General features: G+C 42.6%; 1 protein-coding gene across 1 annotated transcript in view; it reads left to right on the forward strand.

Annotated features, from left to right (window-relative positions):
* The window catches only part of stradb (STE20 related adaptor beta), a 42,501-nt gene that overhangs the window by 19,176 nt on the left and 5,697 nt on the right, over positions 1-17,628 (forward strand). The window contains exons 8-11 of the mRNA XM_048533676.2: positions 486-657; positions 3,832-3,936; positions 5,078-5,316; positions 5,913-5,955. Of these exons, the coding sequence (XP_048389633.1) occupies positions 486-657; positions 3,832-3,936; positions 5,078-5,316; positions 5,913-5,955 (559 nt within the window). The remainder of the gene's footprint in view (positions 1-485; positions 658-3,831; positions 3,937-5,077; positions 5,317-5,912; positions 5,956-17,628) is intronic.

A 17,628-nucleotide genomic window follows, 5' to 3' on the forward strand; every position in this document is an offset into this window, starting at 1 on the left:
CAAATGCTGGCCTTGCCAGGGTTGCTCATGTCCCACAAAAGAACCTTTTAAAAATCCCAAAAACTTCCCCACATTGTCTGAATTTATATAGTTTCCTGTTGGTTTCTGTTGTTGTGGTATCTGCTGACGTAAAACTTTAGGGATAGTATGATGCAGGCTGAAGTCTGTTGAAAAATGCAAGAGACAGAATTGGTGTGGACCTATCTGTGAATTTTGACTGCCATTATTAGTTATATTGTATTTACTTCCACACCTCGTCATCTAATATAATTCTTAGCGTTAGAAGAATCAAAGGATTAGATAAAAAAACTCAAATAGAGTACCAAGTAGGGTGATCAGCCATGAATGGCAGACCAGACTCAAAGGGCCAAATGCCCTATTCTTGCCCCCATTTTCTGTTCCTGTGCTCTTCTGAAAATATTTTCAAATGCAATCAAGTTGAGCCCATCAGGTTCCAAAAAAATGTTTTTTTTTCCCTTCAACAGATGTGTTAGACCCAACCACATGTTAATATCTGGAGAGGGTCACATTTACCTCACTGGTCTGCATGGTCTCTGCAATATGATCACAGATGGACAAAGGCTAAAGGTTGTGTATGACTTCCCAGAGTTCAGTGCATCTGTTTTGCCTTGGCTGAGCCCTGAGGTTCTCCAGCAGGTACATTTTCTGCTTGGTTGTCTGCTTGCCTGTAATCACAACTTACAATCTTGACTACTCACCTAAATTTGTGTGATGGATGTAGAATAGTTGATTTATCTATCTATCCATGCAAATGGTTTTAAGATTTTTTAAGATACATTTAGAGTGCAATATCTGCAGTTGTTAATGAGGATGCTGGGTTTCAAATAGTTAGCAGTGTGATGTAATAAAAATAATTTTTTAACATCCTTGGAGCTAATGTATTCACAAATAAAGGAAAAGGAGGAGGAGACACAGTCCTTCCAGCCTGTTCCACTCTTCAATTAGTTCATGGCTGGTTTCTGTATCTTTACTTTGTGGTCAATATTTTATGCCCTTTCTAAGGCAGGTTTGAAGTTGGAGAGGGTGTCCAATTAGGTGGGCTGGTGATGGATGGAGACTCTTTGGTTTTTATTTCTAAGCCACCTTCCCATCTCTACTTTGATTATGCCATTGCACTGCCTTGCTTCCATGGACCAGTTGATGCTTGAAGTCAGCAACTAATGCTCAACTAAGGGGATCTTCCCTCCTCTGATAATAATCCAGCAGTAGCAGGGCAGATGACAAACTTGTGGATGTTGCTTACGGATTGGAAGCGGGTGGGTGTTGATTTGGTTCGGCGGGGGGGGGGGGTGGTGTGGGTGGGGTGAGGCTGGGGGACCTCGTTAAAAGGGCATTAGTGGTTGATTGAAGAACTTCTCATTGGGAATGAGAGCTACTACTTGGTCTCCTGCTTTGGCAATCCCTGTACCATCTCCATTTGGGGCAACATGGTTGTCAGGTGATTAGCATTGCTGCCTCTCACTACCAAGGACCTAGGTTCAATTTCTCCCTCGAGCAACGTTTTTCCTGTTTTGATGTGGATTTGTTCCTGGTGCTTCAGTTTCCTCCCACAGTCACTAGATGTGTAGATTAGGTGGATTGGCCATGCTAAATTGTCTATAGTGTGCAGGGTAGATGGATTAGCTATGAGGAATGTAAGGATACAAGGATGGGTTGGTCTTGGTGGGCTGCTATTTGGAGGGTCAGTGTGGTCTCAATGAGCTGAATTGCCTGCTTCCATATTGTAGGGATTCTATGATTTTGTGATCACCTTTAAAACCAAACATGTCAGACCCTTGCCATCATTTACCCCTCAGCTGGACCATTCCACAATCCTATGCTTCAAACTGGCAGCTCTCAACAGAATGAGCATCCTGCCTTGCTAGTAACCTTTAGTTGCCTGATTAGCTGTTACTGTGGTGAGCCTTCACCAAAGACAGCATATGCGGGCCTCTCTGGCCCTGCAGCCAGGAGCCGAGACCTCTCCATTGTCAAATCGTCCTGGTCCCATTGATATGCCTTATTTTCATTTTACTTTCTAAAACTTAATGAAAGTCTATCAGTCCCTGTTTGATATTTTCAATTGATCATGCCATTAACAACTGTTTGTGGGAGAATTATATGAACTCACGAGTTAGGAGCAGGAATTGCCCAGATCTGCTCCATGATTCAGTAGTATCATGGTTGATCTGATTAACCCATGTTCTCAGTTAACCATGATACTCTGTCAATCCTTCATTTACCATGAACCTATCCATCTCTGCCTTAAAAATACCTAAGGCCTTTGTTTCCACTATCTTTTAAAGAAAAATGTTCCACAGACACTCGACGCTCTGCAAAAATGTTGTCATCTTTGTCTTAAATGGATGATCCCTTTTTTGTTTTTTAAACAGTAATGCCTGATCTGGATTTTCTCACAAAACACATCTTGCATCCATGTGCATCCTGTCAAGACTTCTCAGGATATTGTATGTTTCAATCAAGTCACTCTTAATGGTTTTAAACTCCAACAGCTATTAGCCTAGCACGTATAACCTTTCCTCTGCTTCCAATACATTTACATCCTTCTTTTAAATGGGGAAAATCAATATTATACATTGTACTCAAGATGTAGCATTGCCAATTCCCTGTATAACTTGCAAAACCTCCATACATTTGTCTTTAATAACACTTACAATAACCAATAACCTTCTAGTTAGCTTTTCTAATTACTTGCTGTACCTGCATTCTAACCTTTTGTGATCTTATGCACCAGGATCCAGGTCCCTCTGCATCTTAGACCTCTGCAAGCTTACATCATTTAGATAACATGCTTCCCTTTTATACTTACTTCCAAAATGGACAATTTCACATCTATCCATATTATATTCCAATTTACCAGATCTTTCCCCACTCACTTAACAAATCTATGTAACTTTTGAATCCTCCTTATGTCCACTTCACAACATGCTTTCTTTTTTACATTCGGATAGTTTCTCCATGGAGTGTACTGAGCCAAGGTTTGACTATTGGCTTAGGAGGAAAGCTTAGAAATCTGGCACTTTGGGGTTCTTGTGCACAGTGGTGGTGTCTCTACCTCCAAGCCAAAAGGCCTGGGTTTGAGTTCTACCTCTTCTAAAGTTTTGTCATAACAAGCCTGAAGAGGTTGATTACTTAAAAAGTGGACATCTGGCATGGAAATGATCCAATTTTGCCACTTGATTATTTTTTGAAAATATACACCAACAGATTCATGCATAGCTTCCTCCCCACTGTTATCAGATTTTTGAATGGACCTCTTTAATAATAAAGTTGATCCCCCTCTCCCCCTCAATACTATATTCTGCATTCTATTTTGATACCCTGAAATACTTGAGTATGGTATGATTTCTTTTGGATAGCATGCAAAACAATACTTTTCACTTATCTCAGTACATGTGACAATAATAAAAACAAGTCGAATGAGGATGAAAACAGCTTGGTTTTTATAAGCCCAACTCTGTCTAAAAAAAGTCAAAGGAGACCGACTCACTGCAGATAGTGTAATGATTACAATGAGGTCAGTCAGGTGGGCCTCATGGAATGAATTCCTTGATGGGGCTGTTAACCCGGTCCAAATCAGGGAGCCTTGATTGACAGATATAAACAGGTCTCTTGACATTGTAAACAAAGGAGGACTTGGTGATGGGATAATGGCCTCTGGAGTTATTTCAGACAGAAGCCCATGTTTTCACTGTATTATGGTTTATGTAACTGCTTTTCAGTATCTACACTCCAAATTGCAGTATACAAAGCATTGCCTATTACCTCTCCTTTTCAGTGTCATACACTGTGCCTTCTCTTCCACATTAGGACTTGCATGGATATGATGCAAAGTCTGACATCTACAGCCTTGGGATCACAGCATGTGAGTTAGCCAGAGGCCAAGTTCCCTTTCAAGATATGCTGCCTACACAGGTGACCGATTTTTAATGTAGAGAATTGTACCTTTATATTATGTATGATGGCGCCTGACCGGTGGATGAAGGGGAACGGGACAGACAAGTTCAAAGTATTAGAGATAATGGGAACTGCAGATGCTGGAGAATCCAAGATAATAAAATGTGAGGCTGGATGAACACAGCAGGCCAAGCAGCATCTCAGGAGCACAAAAGCTGAAGTTTCGGGCCTAGACCCTTCATCAGAGAGGGGGATGGGGTGAGGGTTCTGGAATAAATAGGGAGAGAGGGGGAGGCGGACCGAAGATGGAGAGAAAAGAAGATAGGTGGAGAGGAGAGTATAGGTGGGGAGGTAGGGAGGGGATAGGTCAGTCCAGGGAAGACGGACAGGTCAAGGAGGTGGGATGAGGTTAGTAGGTAGATGGGGGTGCGGCTTGGGGTGGGAGGAAGGGATGGGTGAGAGGAAGAACAGGTTAGGGAGGCGGAGACAGGTTGGACTGGTTTTGGGATGCAGTGGGTGGAGGGGAAGAGCTGGGCTGGTTTTGGGATGCGGTGGGGGAAGGGGAGATTTTGAAACTGGTGAAGTCCACATTGATACCATTAGGCTGCAGGGTTCCCAGGCGGAATATGAGTTGCTGTTCCTGCAACCTTCGGGTGGCATCATTGTGGCACTGCAGGAGGCCCATGATGGACATGTCATCTAAAGAATGGGAGGGGGAGTGGAAATGGTTTGCGACTGGGAGGTGCAGTTGTTTGTTGTGAACTGAGCGGAGGTGTTCTGCAAAGCGGTCCCCAAGCCTCCGCTTGGTTTCCCCAATGTAGAGGAAGCCACACCGGGTACAGTGGATGCAGTATACCACATTGGCAGATGTGCAGGTGAACCTCTGCTTAATGTGGAATGTCATCTTGGGGCCTGGGATAGGGGTGATGGAGGAGGTGTGGGCGCAAGTGTAGCATTTCCTGCGGCTGCAGGGGAAGGTGCCGGGTGTGGTGGGGTTGGAGGGCAGTGTGGAGCGAACAAGGGAGTCACGGAGAGAGTGGTCTCTCCGGAAAGCAGACAGGGGTGGGGATGGAAAAATGTCTTGGGTGGTGGGGTCGGATTGTAGATGGCGGAAGTGTCGGAGGAAAGTTCAAAGTATTGCCTATTTCATTTCTCATAGATGCTGCTTCAGAAACTGAAGGGCTCATTGTGTCTAGTGGACTTCAGTTTTCCTCCAGAGAATTTACTGATGAAGAATTATCGCTCTGGTGTAGATTCTGGAATTGGAGAGAGTGTTGCACCCTGCAGCAGGCTGAGGACAAACACAAAGGAAGGATCTCAGAATTCTATGAAGAAAACATTCTCGTCAGCCTTTCACAGCTTTGTGGAGCTCTGTCTACAGAGGGAGCCTGGAAATCGGTGTGTATATTAATTCACTTTTTGATTTAGGTTAGATCAATTTCAATATTTTTATCCTTTTCTCATTTGATATGTTTCAGCTGGGTGTGGTTTGCCTGTATTCTTTGCCTATGGCTAGGTTTCTTGTCTCTATTTGCTATTGCATGAAGGGTTGATTTTTAAGAATTTAGGTACTGCATGACTGCCCTGGATTTAAATATACCCATGTGGTTTTTAAAAAATTGCACCTGTATAGTCAGACTACTGTCTGGAATTAATTGCAGCAAATCCATCTAACAAGCACAACGGTCCCTTGAAATCAAGTAAGTTAAACCATCTGTCAGTGACTTTGCAGAGGAACTGTTGAACACAGCAGCTGTCTGCATTGTAAGTATCTACCTGTCTGCTACATAATGGTTAATTTCTGTTTTCAAGATTAATCTAGATCATATTAAGTCATTGACAAGCCTCAGTGGCCCATACAGTCATCTTTCTGTTCCAATTTTGTATGTTTATCACTTAAATATATTTGGCTTTTGTGTGTTGTTTTATTGTCACATTAGTCTTTGCAATCTTATTTTGCATTCAATGGACAATAAGCACCTCTTCTGTTCCAGACCATCAGCAAGTATGTTGTTGACCCACCCCTTTTTCAGACAGGTGAGTGTTGACTCAGGTTTTATTCTGAACTGGGAAAATATTGAAAATAGACAAGGGAGGTGCCTTGAGTCCTGAGACAGAGAAAAAGAGGGATGAAGATAATAGGGTTATACAGTTTTTGTAACTTATGGCAAAATAAATATTTTCTAGACGTTTGTCATAATTTAGTGGATTTATAATGAAGAACGCATGCAGTGAATAAAATACAATTTATAAGGAGGGGGCGGGTGAGTGTGCCTTATGTATATCAATGTATTGGATTCAACTACTGTGATACAGATGCAGATGTAAAATTCAGCATTCATTATTGCAAGCATTCTTCTTGCTCTACACTGTTTATTGTCTTGGATTTTCTATTGGCCAGACAGTTATTACTCGATGGACAGGAATATTGCATGGGGACTTTGTGGAATCCCCATCTTAGCAGACTTTGAAGGACTTGACTAGGAAATTGAAGATTGTGTTAGGCAGTTCCTCTGTGGAACCCTCAAGCCTCCATTTAAATTGAAGAATTTGGAGAGTTCTAATAAAATTTAACTGAACCAACCCTTGAGTAACTAAGCAACTGACCCCATACTTAGCTCTCACATCCCGTATCCTGTCCTCCCTCAGCACCCTTACATTCCCTCAGATTCTGAACCGACACTCTTTTCCCCTCTGCCCCTTAAAGACGCCGGTTACCCCACTGTCTGACATACTCCTCCATTTCTCTGCTCTGCAACAAAACACCACCAAATCTGACCCAAATACATCCCGGCCACCACTGCCAGTCCACTTGACCATGCTGGACCTACCTCCCTGCCTGCTTCACCCAAGCCAACGTGCCCCCCTCACTGTGGCCACACTGGATCTGACTTGGAACCCTTGCTGCTGGAGCCAATCTGACATGGACATCACTTGATGCCCTCATCACTGGAGCCAACACAACCCAATCCCTCTTTCCAACCATAACCCTTGCTGTCACACCAGAACCCCTCCGCCTGGTCCTACTTGCCCCAAACACTGCTGAGTATCAAGTTAGCACCCTAACATCGTACTTACCTGATTTATCTTTTTGACAGCAGCTGTCAAAGTGGCTGTCTGAACCTTTAAATATCAGAATATTGTGACAGACTGTGATTTAAAAAATGGAGGGTGGTTTGCCTTCGACTGATCTTTCTGCATTACAAAAGAGGTGTCAGAATGGAACCGTGGTTGCACGCTTCCAAAGAAGCAATGATCGGATTCTCCTCTCAGTAATGTGGAGCTCTGTTCTTTCATAAAACAGAATGGCTGAAGAGATTGCCACTCCTTGGAAAATGCTGACAAGTATTTTATTTAGTACAAAAGTTTGAATCTAGAAGACTTTATCTCTTGCATTGGTGACTTGCTTTAGTCATTTTGAAAGCCCTAACCTTTGCAGCATATCTCACTCTGGCTCTAATTTTTCCTCTGTGTGTGTGTGTGTCTCTCTCTCTCTCTCTCTCTCTCTCTCGTCTGTACAGGTTAAGAAGCAGACCAGGAAGACACTAATTAATTTGCTTCAACCAGCAGTGCCACTGTCTGGCTCTCCAGCCAAAGAAGGGCTGCAGTCACAGGTGGATGGTTCAATCAGTCCCTTACAAGAGCTAGATTGTGACTGGGAATTTTGACTTGACTTGACTTGTCAGCTTCCAACCAAATCCCTCTTCTTATTTGTGAAAAAAGCAAAATGGCTTGAATTGGAGACAACTGAAGTCAATCGCCTATTAAGGTGACTGAAGGCATGGAAAATGACCTCGTATAAAATTGAGTATTTTTCGTGTATATACTTGCGTACTCTGCTGTAAATAGTCTGTACATTTACGCAGCTTAATCCAAATTGATCCTGCAGTCCGATTGGACTTATTTTCTAGTTCAGTATTAGATTACTGGCTACATGTACAAGTGCATAAATATATTTTTGAACATATCTTTGTATTTTCTGTACAGATGTAACAGTAAAGTTAAGGCTAAATTTATCAGGGCACACTTCAGTGATGCATCGGTGCTTTAGTGAGCTCTCTATGCCGTAGCAGGTTAAACACGGATTTGGACTTGCAGTTTCCACTATGTTGAGTTTCTAATTTTGTTGAGGTTCAGTATTAGGCTGAGGTGGGCACCAAGTCAAGCAAGAAAAACAGTGAGTAGAAGTTGAAAGAGAGAGAGAAGTGCAAATGGCAGGTAACACTGAAGGATTCTCATCCATTTGCTTAGGGGAGGGCCTTCTCTCCTGGCTTAGTGGAAGAAAAGGTTTACAAAGTGTTCGTGCTGTGTTCTTCCATTGTTTGAAATGGGACCCAATCTTTAGAGATGTGTGCATTGTGTTTACGCTATATTTTATCTTTTCTCTTGCATTGTTCAGCAAGAGTGTACACAGTGCCTTCAATCTGTTCTTGATGTGAGATGTAATTTAACATAAAACCTGGTTATTATTGAATATTATGTGGGAGTATGTGAATTTCAGTTCGTTCTGGAAATGTGGTTTTCAGTTCGGACCCTCCCTTTTAACTCGCCCTAAATTAATGCAGTTATTTTCAGGTTAGTAACACGAACTGATTTTTTCCAGTGGAACCCATCTTCATGAACAGGGTACTTTTGAGTTTCTTACTTTTAAATAATTCAACCCAGCTGATTCATAGCGATAACTAGGTTGTTTAATTGAGGGTGAGAAGGGTTTTGTCTGCAGAACCTATACTGATGCTGCACCCGATAAGAGGCTCAATATGTTGTACAGATGGGGTTGTAAAGGACATTATAAATAATAAGGCAGACAAGAGTTCAGTTGGGGAAGTGAGGCCCTTTGTGTCAGTTTGGAGAGAAACAGACCAGAATATTTTTGCAATGAGTTTGTTAGATGTGGAGGAGGAAGGGGATCTGGGTGTCCACCTTCTCATAGCTAAAAGCTAGTTTGAAGGTACAAGAGGACTAACAGAATGTTAATCTTTTTCACAAGGGCTGGAATTCGAAAGTGAGGCTTTGCTTGGAATAAAAACTTGAAGTTTCGTCTGCTGTACTTTTGAGATTTGAAGGGCATTTGTCACAACTCAAGAAAGATATAAAATTGGCTTTAGAAAAGGTTCAGTACAAAATCACCTGAAAGATCCAGGGCTGAAGGAGGAAATTAAGATTAAATAGCCTAAATCTGTATCTAACCTCTTCAGTTTAAATGGATGAGGTTTGGGTGTAATTGTGACGTAATGAGGCTAATTTTACACTGGCCCATTAAGTGTCTTTGCTTCACACCAGTAAAATACCCCTTTCACTATCAGTTGTCAAAGGAATAAGAATTATTTCCCTTTTATATTTCACCAAAGTCACATCAGTTCCTGATCATTTAACTTTATGTGTAACTGAACTGTATTATCTGTAGGTAGTTCAGTCATTTCTTTTCAAGTCTGCAGATGGGTTCACCTTTATAACACTTTAAAATCACATGTTTTTCTTTTTGTGAAATCAGGGTCTTCCAAGTATCTTAATATCCTAGTTAAATTCTTAATGTTCTTTCACAGTGTAGGTGTATTTCTATCTTTGTCTGAGGTCATTATTGAAGTTTTAAAAACCTTGTTGATCTCGAATGTAATCTTATTCTCTTGCCCAGTAAAGAATGTTTAGCATCTCAGATAAATACTCAGCTGGAGTAGGCCATCAACACTTGGACCCTGCTCTGCCAATCAGTAACATCATGGGTGATCTGATTGTGGCGTCCATTCCATCATCCTGTCTGCATCCCCTCAGAACCATGACTGCCATGTTTATCAAAAATGTATTAATCTGATTCAGGTAAATTCAATGACCAGACTCTAGTGCTTTCTGAAGACACATCTACAGCCGAATGACCTCCTCTCCATTTTAAATGTAAGACCACCTAATATAGTGTTAGTGGTGGTTCTTGTAAATATCATGGACTGGACTTCCCACTTTGGTTCAGATTACAGTCAAAATTGGACTAATTTTTGAAAGAGAATATACAATGCAAGTTTCTGGTCAAGCTCATTTGCATAGTCATACATTTTAAAGGTGTGCTTGAACAAGTGCAATGAGGCAGTGTAGTACAATATGTAAGTTTATTTATTTTACTGTCATTAAAATATGTCCCCTGATTATGTTTAAGAGCAGTGCTGTCCAACTGGAGAGTCATACTTCAATTTTTCTCTTATTCAGAAGTACAGGTGAGCAGATTGCAGGCAGAGAATTTAGCATAACAGTAAATGTGAATTTTGAAAAAAATGTGCAAAGCAATAAATTAACAATTTAAATGAATGAATAACTAACAAAATTGGCTACTGATAAGTGTTAGGCAGCAGCGGTAACTAATAAACCTTTTTTGCCACTTTGATTAAGAAGCAGAGCTCTGCTTCCTGTATATTTTCATGCACATGCCCTTCTGTTCTCTGTCTCTCTCTCTTCTCCCCCCACCGCGCTCTCTCTCTTCCTCGCGCTGTCTCTCTCTCGCGCTCTCTCTCTCTCTCTGTCTCCTCGCTCTCGCGCTCTCTCTCCCCTCTCGCTCGCGCTCTCTCTCCCCCCCCCCCCTCGCTGCCTCTCTGTCCCGCTCCCTCGCTCTCTCTCTCCCCCTCCCCTCCTCCGGTCTCCCTCCCCTCCCCCTCTCGCTCGCTCTCTCTCTCGCTCTTTCCCTCCCCCACACCTCTCTCTCGCTCTCTCTTTCCGCCCCACTCTCTCCCTTGCGCTCTCTCTCTCTCTCCCCCCCACTCTCTCTCTTGCTCTCTCTCTCGTGCCCCCGTCTCGCTCTGTCTCTCTCTGTCTCCTCCCCCCTGCTCTCGCGCTCTCTCTCTCTTGCTCTCTCTTCCCCCCCACCTCGCTGCCTCTCTGTCCCGCTCCCTCACCCGCTCCCCCCCTCCCCCGCTCGCCCTCCCCTCCCCCGCTCGCCCTCCCCTCCCCCGCTCGCCCTCCCCTCCCCCGCTCGCCCTCCCCCTCCCCCTCCCCCTTGCTCTCTGGCTCTTTCTCTTCCTCACCCCTCTCTCTTGCTCTCTCTTTCCGCCCCACTCTCTCCCTCGCGCGCTCTCTCTCCCCCCACTCTCTCTCTCTTGCTCTCTCCCGCCCCCCCGCTCGCGCGCGCGCTCTCTCTCTCTCTCTCTCTCTCTCTCTCTCTCTCTCTCTCTCTCTCTCTCTCTCTCTCTCTCTCCTCGCTCTCCCCTCGCCCTCGCCCTCGCTCTCCCCTCCCCCTCGCTCTCCCCTCCCCCTCGCCCTCGCTCTCCCCTCGCCCTCGCTCTCCCCTCGCCCTCGCTCTCCCCTCGCCCTCGCTCTCCCCTCGCCCTCGCTCTCCCCTCGCCCTCGCTCTCCCCTCGCCCTCGCTCTCCCCTCCCCCTCGCTCTCCCCTCCCCCTCGCTCTCCCCTCCCCCTCCCCTCGCTCCCCCTCGCTCCCCCCTCGCCCTCCCCCTCCCCCCCCTCGCCCTCCCCCTCCCCCTCGCCCTCTCCCCCCTCCCCCTCGCCCTCTCCCCCCTCGCCCTCTCCCCCCTCCGCCCTCCGCCCTCCGCCCTCCGCCCTCCCCTCCCCCTCGCTCTCCCCTCCCCCTCGCTCTCCCCTCCCCCTCGCTCTCTCCTTGAATGGAAAGGTTGTTCAGCAACCATTGCTGCTGCTTCCACAGTCCAGGCCGAACCACCTTGTTGGTGGCCACCTTCAAAGATATTTACATCCCCACCTCCAGTCAAACAAACAGATCTATGACAAAACAGAGCTTTCACCAATAGCACGAACCACAACTGCTATCCATCTCAGAATACTCACTCATCTTATTTTCCAAGTGTAGTGAATAATGGAGTATATGCTATAATCATAAGGTAACAAGCCAACATTTAGAGTATTCTTGAATGTCAATAAAACACCAAAGGCAATCGAATAACTTTAAGATACAACAATACTCTTACTAAGCATTTGCGATAGGATGAAGCCATAACAGCTCTCATACCAGACTTCCTGTAGATAAGTGATTGATAATAACTGGTGACATATCAGGCATATATGTTTATGATGGACCAAATAAACAGGGTGTCACAGAGGTTCACAGGATATATTCAACATTTTACTGCTGAATATAATTTCACTTGTTTCATACCTGGTGTCATATGTAGTGAAAGGGAAAGGGTTTTAAAAGCAGATAATACCCAAATGTTTTATTAGTTTATAAGACTGTTTTCAACTTAGCAGTCTGATTCCATCTTGAATATCTTGCATTTACAACCTTTAAGTTCAGTGTACAAAGTTGTAGGTAAAGGGACAAATCCTTCTCACAAGCTGGAAGGAATTTAGATATAATGCTGATATTCAATAATGAAGACCTATTTACTGGAATGATTTAATACAACATACTTTGGATTCTTTACTTTCCCTATGGGCCCCTTCTGTTGGAGAAACATTTAACCTAATTGTAGAGCGTGTTTTATATGTCAAAACTGTTAAATTGAAAAATAAATTTAATTTTTGCTAACTTTATTCTGCACAAGAAAGTGCCTTGAAATTTTGCTATGATTTAATGTGATTGCCTATGGAAAGTTTCATTTAAGAAGCAAACTTGTTGTGGGATCAACAGAAGTAATACTGAAATTTGTATCTTGCTATGGACCACTTTTTCCTTCTTGTGTAAATGTATAACTGTAAGTGCAATATATGACTTGCATACAATGCAATAAAACAACTTGTGGCATGTGTTGCTAAACTCCTGGCTGGCTGTCGGTGATTGAGGTGTAGAAGCAGAATAATCATTTTCTCTATGAAGCGGTTACATAGGTTAGGGTTGTTTTCTTTGAAACAGAGAAAATTGAAGAGGGACCTGATAGAGGTATGAAAGATTGAAGGGCATGGACAGGTTAGATAGGAAGCAGCTGTTACCCTTAGATGAAGAGTCAATAATGAGGGCACAGTTTTCAAGTGCAAGGCAGCAGTTTTAGAGGGGATTTGAGATAAAACATTGAGGTAAAACATTTGGGAGAGTAGTAGAGGGGGAAATCTCACAACATTTAAAAATTACTTGGATGAGCATGCATTGTCATAACATTTGAGCCTGAGCCAAGTGCTGGAAAGTGGGATTAGTGTAGATAGGTCAGCATAGTATCAGTGGGCAGAATGGCCTCTTCTGTGCTGTATGACTGAGACTTGACATGATGCTGGTTGTGTTTTTTGACATATGCTTAATATCCTGACTTTTTAAAAAGTAAAGCATCTAATTTCAGTCAGTTTTGTTTTGGTAAAAGATAAAGGAATCTTTTGTAACATTTTAATCTCGCTTATTTTATTCAATTTCCCAAGAAGAACAGCAATGCTGGTTTGTTGAAAATGAGTATATTTCTGGTAACCATTTTTATTTGGAAGTGATGAACACTTACTGTGTTCTGTTGTGATTGAATGGTTTGGACTGCAGTCTCTTTGCTCATGATCATTTATCAGTGTGCTAAGAGTTCACTGTATGACTTAACCAGAGAATTATCTGGAATGATTGCTATCTCAAAAGTCCAATTGCCTAAATAGATCCAGCTGCTATTCCACAATGACTTGCATTTATACAGTGGTTTTTAAGGGATATTGTATTGTAGAACCTCAGGATATCTCAAATGACCAATGAAGTACTTTTGACATGTTGCATTGGAAACCCTAGCGGCCAGTTTGTATCTAGGAAGCAGTCACAAACAATGTGATAGATAATGTTTTTGTTCTAATGTTTTTGGCATGTTGATTAAAGGATAAGTACGTAGAGTCAAACAGCATGAAAACAGACATTTCAGTCCATTGCCAGGACACTGAGGGCTCTCCCATTTTTCAAATTGTACCACAATCTTTCACACCCATCTGAGAGGACAGAAAGGACTTCAGTTAAATATCACATGCAGACTTGGACAGTAAAGCCGAAAGCATATCTGCCCATTTTGAAGCTTTCAGTCTGTTGCCACTACTTCAGGAAATAAAATCACTTTTCTATGTTTGTCACCAGTTTTCAAATGATGTTTTTTAATAAAGGGAATAATAATTGGAACTAATTTACCTTTTGCATATTTCACTTCATAATGGGTTCAGAAAAAGTATGTGACTAAAATGTATTTGATAACTGGCTTTTCTGTAACTTTGAACATTGTTTAGAGCTTAATGACTGAACTAAACCAACTGAACAATGGTTATTGGAAAGGATCAGCAAAACACAGCCAATTAAGGAAAAAACTTCTTGAGAAAGGCCTTTTTTGTTTTTTAAAAAAAATTTATTCTCATCATCGCTAATCCCTGACCACTTGTGACTAGAATTAAATTCCAAATATTGTCTGTTCAGAATAGTACTTTAAATAGGTTGAGTCTGTCTTGCAATATTTTGTTCAGGTGACATTCAATTCAGGTGAAGCCCTGGTCCATGGAGGGAGGAACTATTAATACTGGCAGGAAGGAAGAATAATCTTACATTAATAGAGTTTAAATTTTTTCTCTATATAGTAATGTTTGGCTTGGCTTTCAGCTTAGAAACAAAGAATACAATCTGCACCTGTTACTATCGAGGGATGATAGATTCACCCTTGAATCCGAGGCACCAAGTGTCATTCATGATTATTTGCTATCTTGACCTTTTGGAACTTTGGCTTCAGTCTGGCGATAACTTATGTTCCATTGGTGGATGAATTCTAAATCACTGTGACCTTGTCAGTATGTACCATCAGATTGAGTTGATTGTAGCTTTACTGGCTGCCCTACCAGACTTAACACTGAGCATAAGGGAAATTATGGAAAAGTCCTGTAAGCAAGCTGCAAACCTCTGCCATCTGCTACAGTATATTTGCAATCAATGTAACAACAAATGTGTTTGAATCCTACAAGCGAATGAACCTGTACTATGTCAGGTCAAGTTATCTCACGATAGAGGATTTAGGGAAAGGTGGGTGCTGCGGAAGCTGGAGTGTATTACTTCTCCCTCCAACTCCACTTTAATTTAGTTCCCTCCCCTTTTCCTGTTCTCCCAATTTTTGTTATACTGTCTCTGTGCACCATGATTGTTAATTGTTCTTTTAATAGGTGAAGTGGGTGATTCGGTGGTGAGTATATACGTAAAAAAGGTTTCGTGGAAAAAAAAATTTGGAAAATCCAGAACGGAACTATTTCATGGGTGAAATTTAGTTTATGATCGTGCACAGTTTTCTGCACTGATTGAAGAAATGCTGACAGAATGCTCTGTCACTTCTGTGTGGGAGAAAATTAATTCAATTTGAGCAGCATTCAGACATTTAACCTACTAGTGTCAGGCTCCCACACAATCAAGGGCCCTGGAGGGCCAAAGTCCACCTTGGAGACATAAGAATGGGCAGGGTTACTGTTGAGGGCTGGGGCAAGGTGCAAGGCTTTGACCTGTTCCTGCCATCCCTTCACCCTGCCTTTCCTGAGGCTAGACCCTTTATAGTTGGGCACTAAGTACCTGACACAAAGGAGCCTTCAACCTTCTTACTTTATGCCCATAGCATCATAGGTGATGTGTTAGTTGGGTTTCAGGAATCAGAGAAAATCTTATTCCAGTTAAATTGTTGAGCCACCAATAAATTCAGATGTGGCTCAGTACTATTTGGCTTTGATTGACCTAGATTCCATTGTCAGACCTGTCCCATCAGAAACAGATTTCCCAACATTAGGAATTGTACATGGATACTCCTGCTTGACTCTTCCATTTCTCCCCTTCCAAAACAAGTATGAACTGGCACTACATTAGCTGCCATGTTTCATACTGGTGCTCTTTGTCCTCTGCCTGTATGGAAATGTTTTCTATCCCTTTCATCTGCTCTTCAGTGTCACATGCTTTCATTTCCAGTTCATTCAATGCTGAGGAAATAATAGATTTGAAAAACATTTTCTCTTTGGTGAGGCTGAGTAAGAACCTTTGGTCACTGTTTGACTACTGGCAAGATCTGATGCCCCTCTGGTCACTTGAGTTTTTGATATTTGCTGTCCTCTCCCTGATTCCAGCAGTGTCTTCCCTCCATCATGAAAATCATACTGTCCATTAGAAGTTGAACACAACTACTAAATTGTAACAACTATCAGGTACCTAGAATCAAGCCTGCAGGCAACCCCGGACACCAACATTTATGAGGACGACACCATGGAAGTACAAGATCTACTAATACTAGTTTAGTAGTTACTTTCAAAACTACTAATTCCTGGAGGCCTGGTATTCTAATTGGAACTCCATCATCAAACACATTGAATTAGACCCTGTGTACAAACCATTGAGAAACAGAACTGGAAGTGGCACCAAATAGTCCAACAAACAGACATATAAATAAAGTGGGACAGAACACTGACACTTCACCAGAGGTGCACTAAGAGTGTTATCTAGCAGGGTGATGAAATGTTTGCAACCAAACCCACCAGCTCAGCAAGCATGTCTACAGCTTCATCCACAACCTGAGCTACAAATCTTCTCAGAAAAAAGGTAAATGTACACAGAGAAAAATAATTTAATGCTAGATAGTCAACATGGCTTTTTCAAGGACAGGCCATTTCTGACAAATTTAATGGTGTTCTTTGACGAGGTGACACAGGTAGTGGAGGAGGGTAGTACTTTGGATGTTGTACATTTGAAATTTTAGAAAACATTTGATACAGTGCTGCAGGACAGTATCGTTAGCAAATTAGAAACGTTTGGGATTGTTGGGTCCTTGGCGACATGGATTAGAAGTTGCCTAAAAAGATAGGAAACAGGGTAGGTATAGATGGGCGGAGATAATGGGAACTTTACTTAATTGAAACATAAAATAATCAGAGGGTTAGATAGGATGGATAGGGAGAGCCTTTTTCCTAGGATGGTGACGGTGAGCACGAGGGGGCATAGCTTTAAATTGAGGGGTGAAAGATATAGGACAGATGTCAGAGTAGTTTCTTTACTCAGTAGTAAGGGAATGGAACGTTTTGCCTGCAACGGTAGTAGATTCGCCAACTTTAGGTACATTTAAGTCGTCACTGGATAAGCATATGGATGTACATGGAATAGTGTAGGTTAGATGGGCTTGAGATCGGTATGACAGGTCGGCACAACATCGAGGGTCGAAGGGCCTGTACTGTGCTGTAATGTTCTATGTTCTAACTGCATATGCTGGAGAATCCAAGATAACAAAGTGTGAAGCTGGATGAACACAGCAAGCCAAGCAGCATCTCAGGAGCACAAAAGCTGACGTTTTGGGCCTGGACCCTGCATCAGAGAGCTCTCTGATGCGGGGTCTAAGCCTGAAACGTCATCTTTTGTGCTCCTGAGATGCCGCTTGGCCTGCTGTGTTCATCCAGCTTCACACTTCATTATATAGGTGTAGATGGGCATTTCTCAGATTGGAGATGAGTTGAAAGTGGTGCTGGGAGGTCAGAATTGAGACCTTTGCTTTTTCTGATTTATATACATGATTTGGACTTGGTTTTGAGGGCAAATCTCTAAATTTACAGATGATACTAAGTTAGGGAAAAATAGTGAATTGTGATGATGTTGAGCAACTTCAGAGGGACATTGACAAATCTGGTCAAATGGGCAGATATCTGGCAGATGAATTTCAATGCATACAAATGTGAGTTAATGCATTTTGGTAGAAAAACATGGACAAACAAAACAGGCTAAACTTTGAGGGATGTACAGGAGCAGAGCACACCTTGGTCTTCATGTACATCATTCTGTGAAGGTGGCCAGGCAAGTTGAAACAGTTGTTAAGGTGG

The sequence above is a fragment of the Stegostoma tigrinum genome, chromosome 7, assembly GCF_030684315.1.
Source record: "Stegostoma tigrinum isolate sSteTig4 chromosome 7, sSteTig4.hap1, whole genome shotgun sequence".
In the NCBI taxonomy this organism is placed as follows: Eukaryota; Metazoa; Chordata; class Chondrichthyes; order Orectolobiformes; family Stegostomatidae; genus Stegostoma; species Stegostoma tigrinum.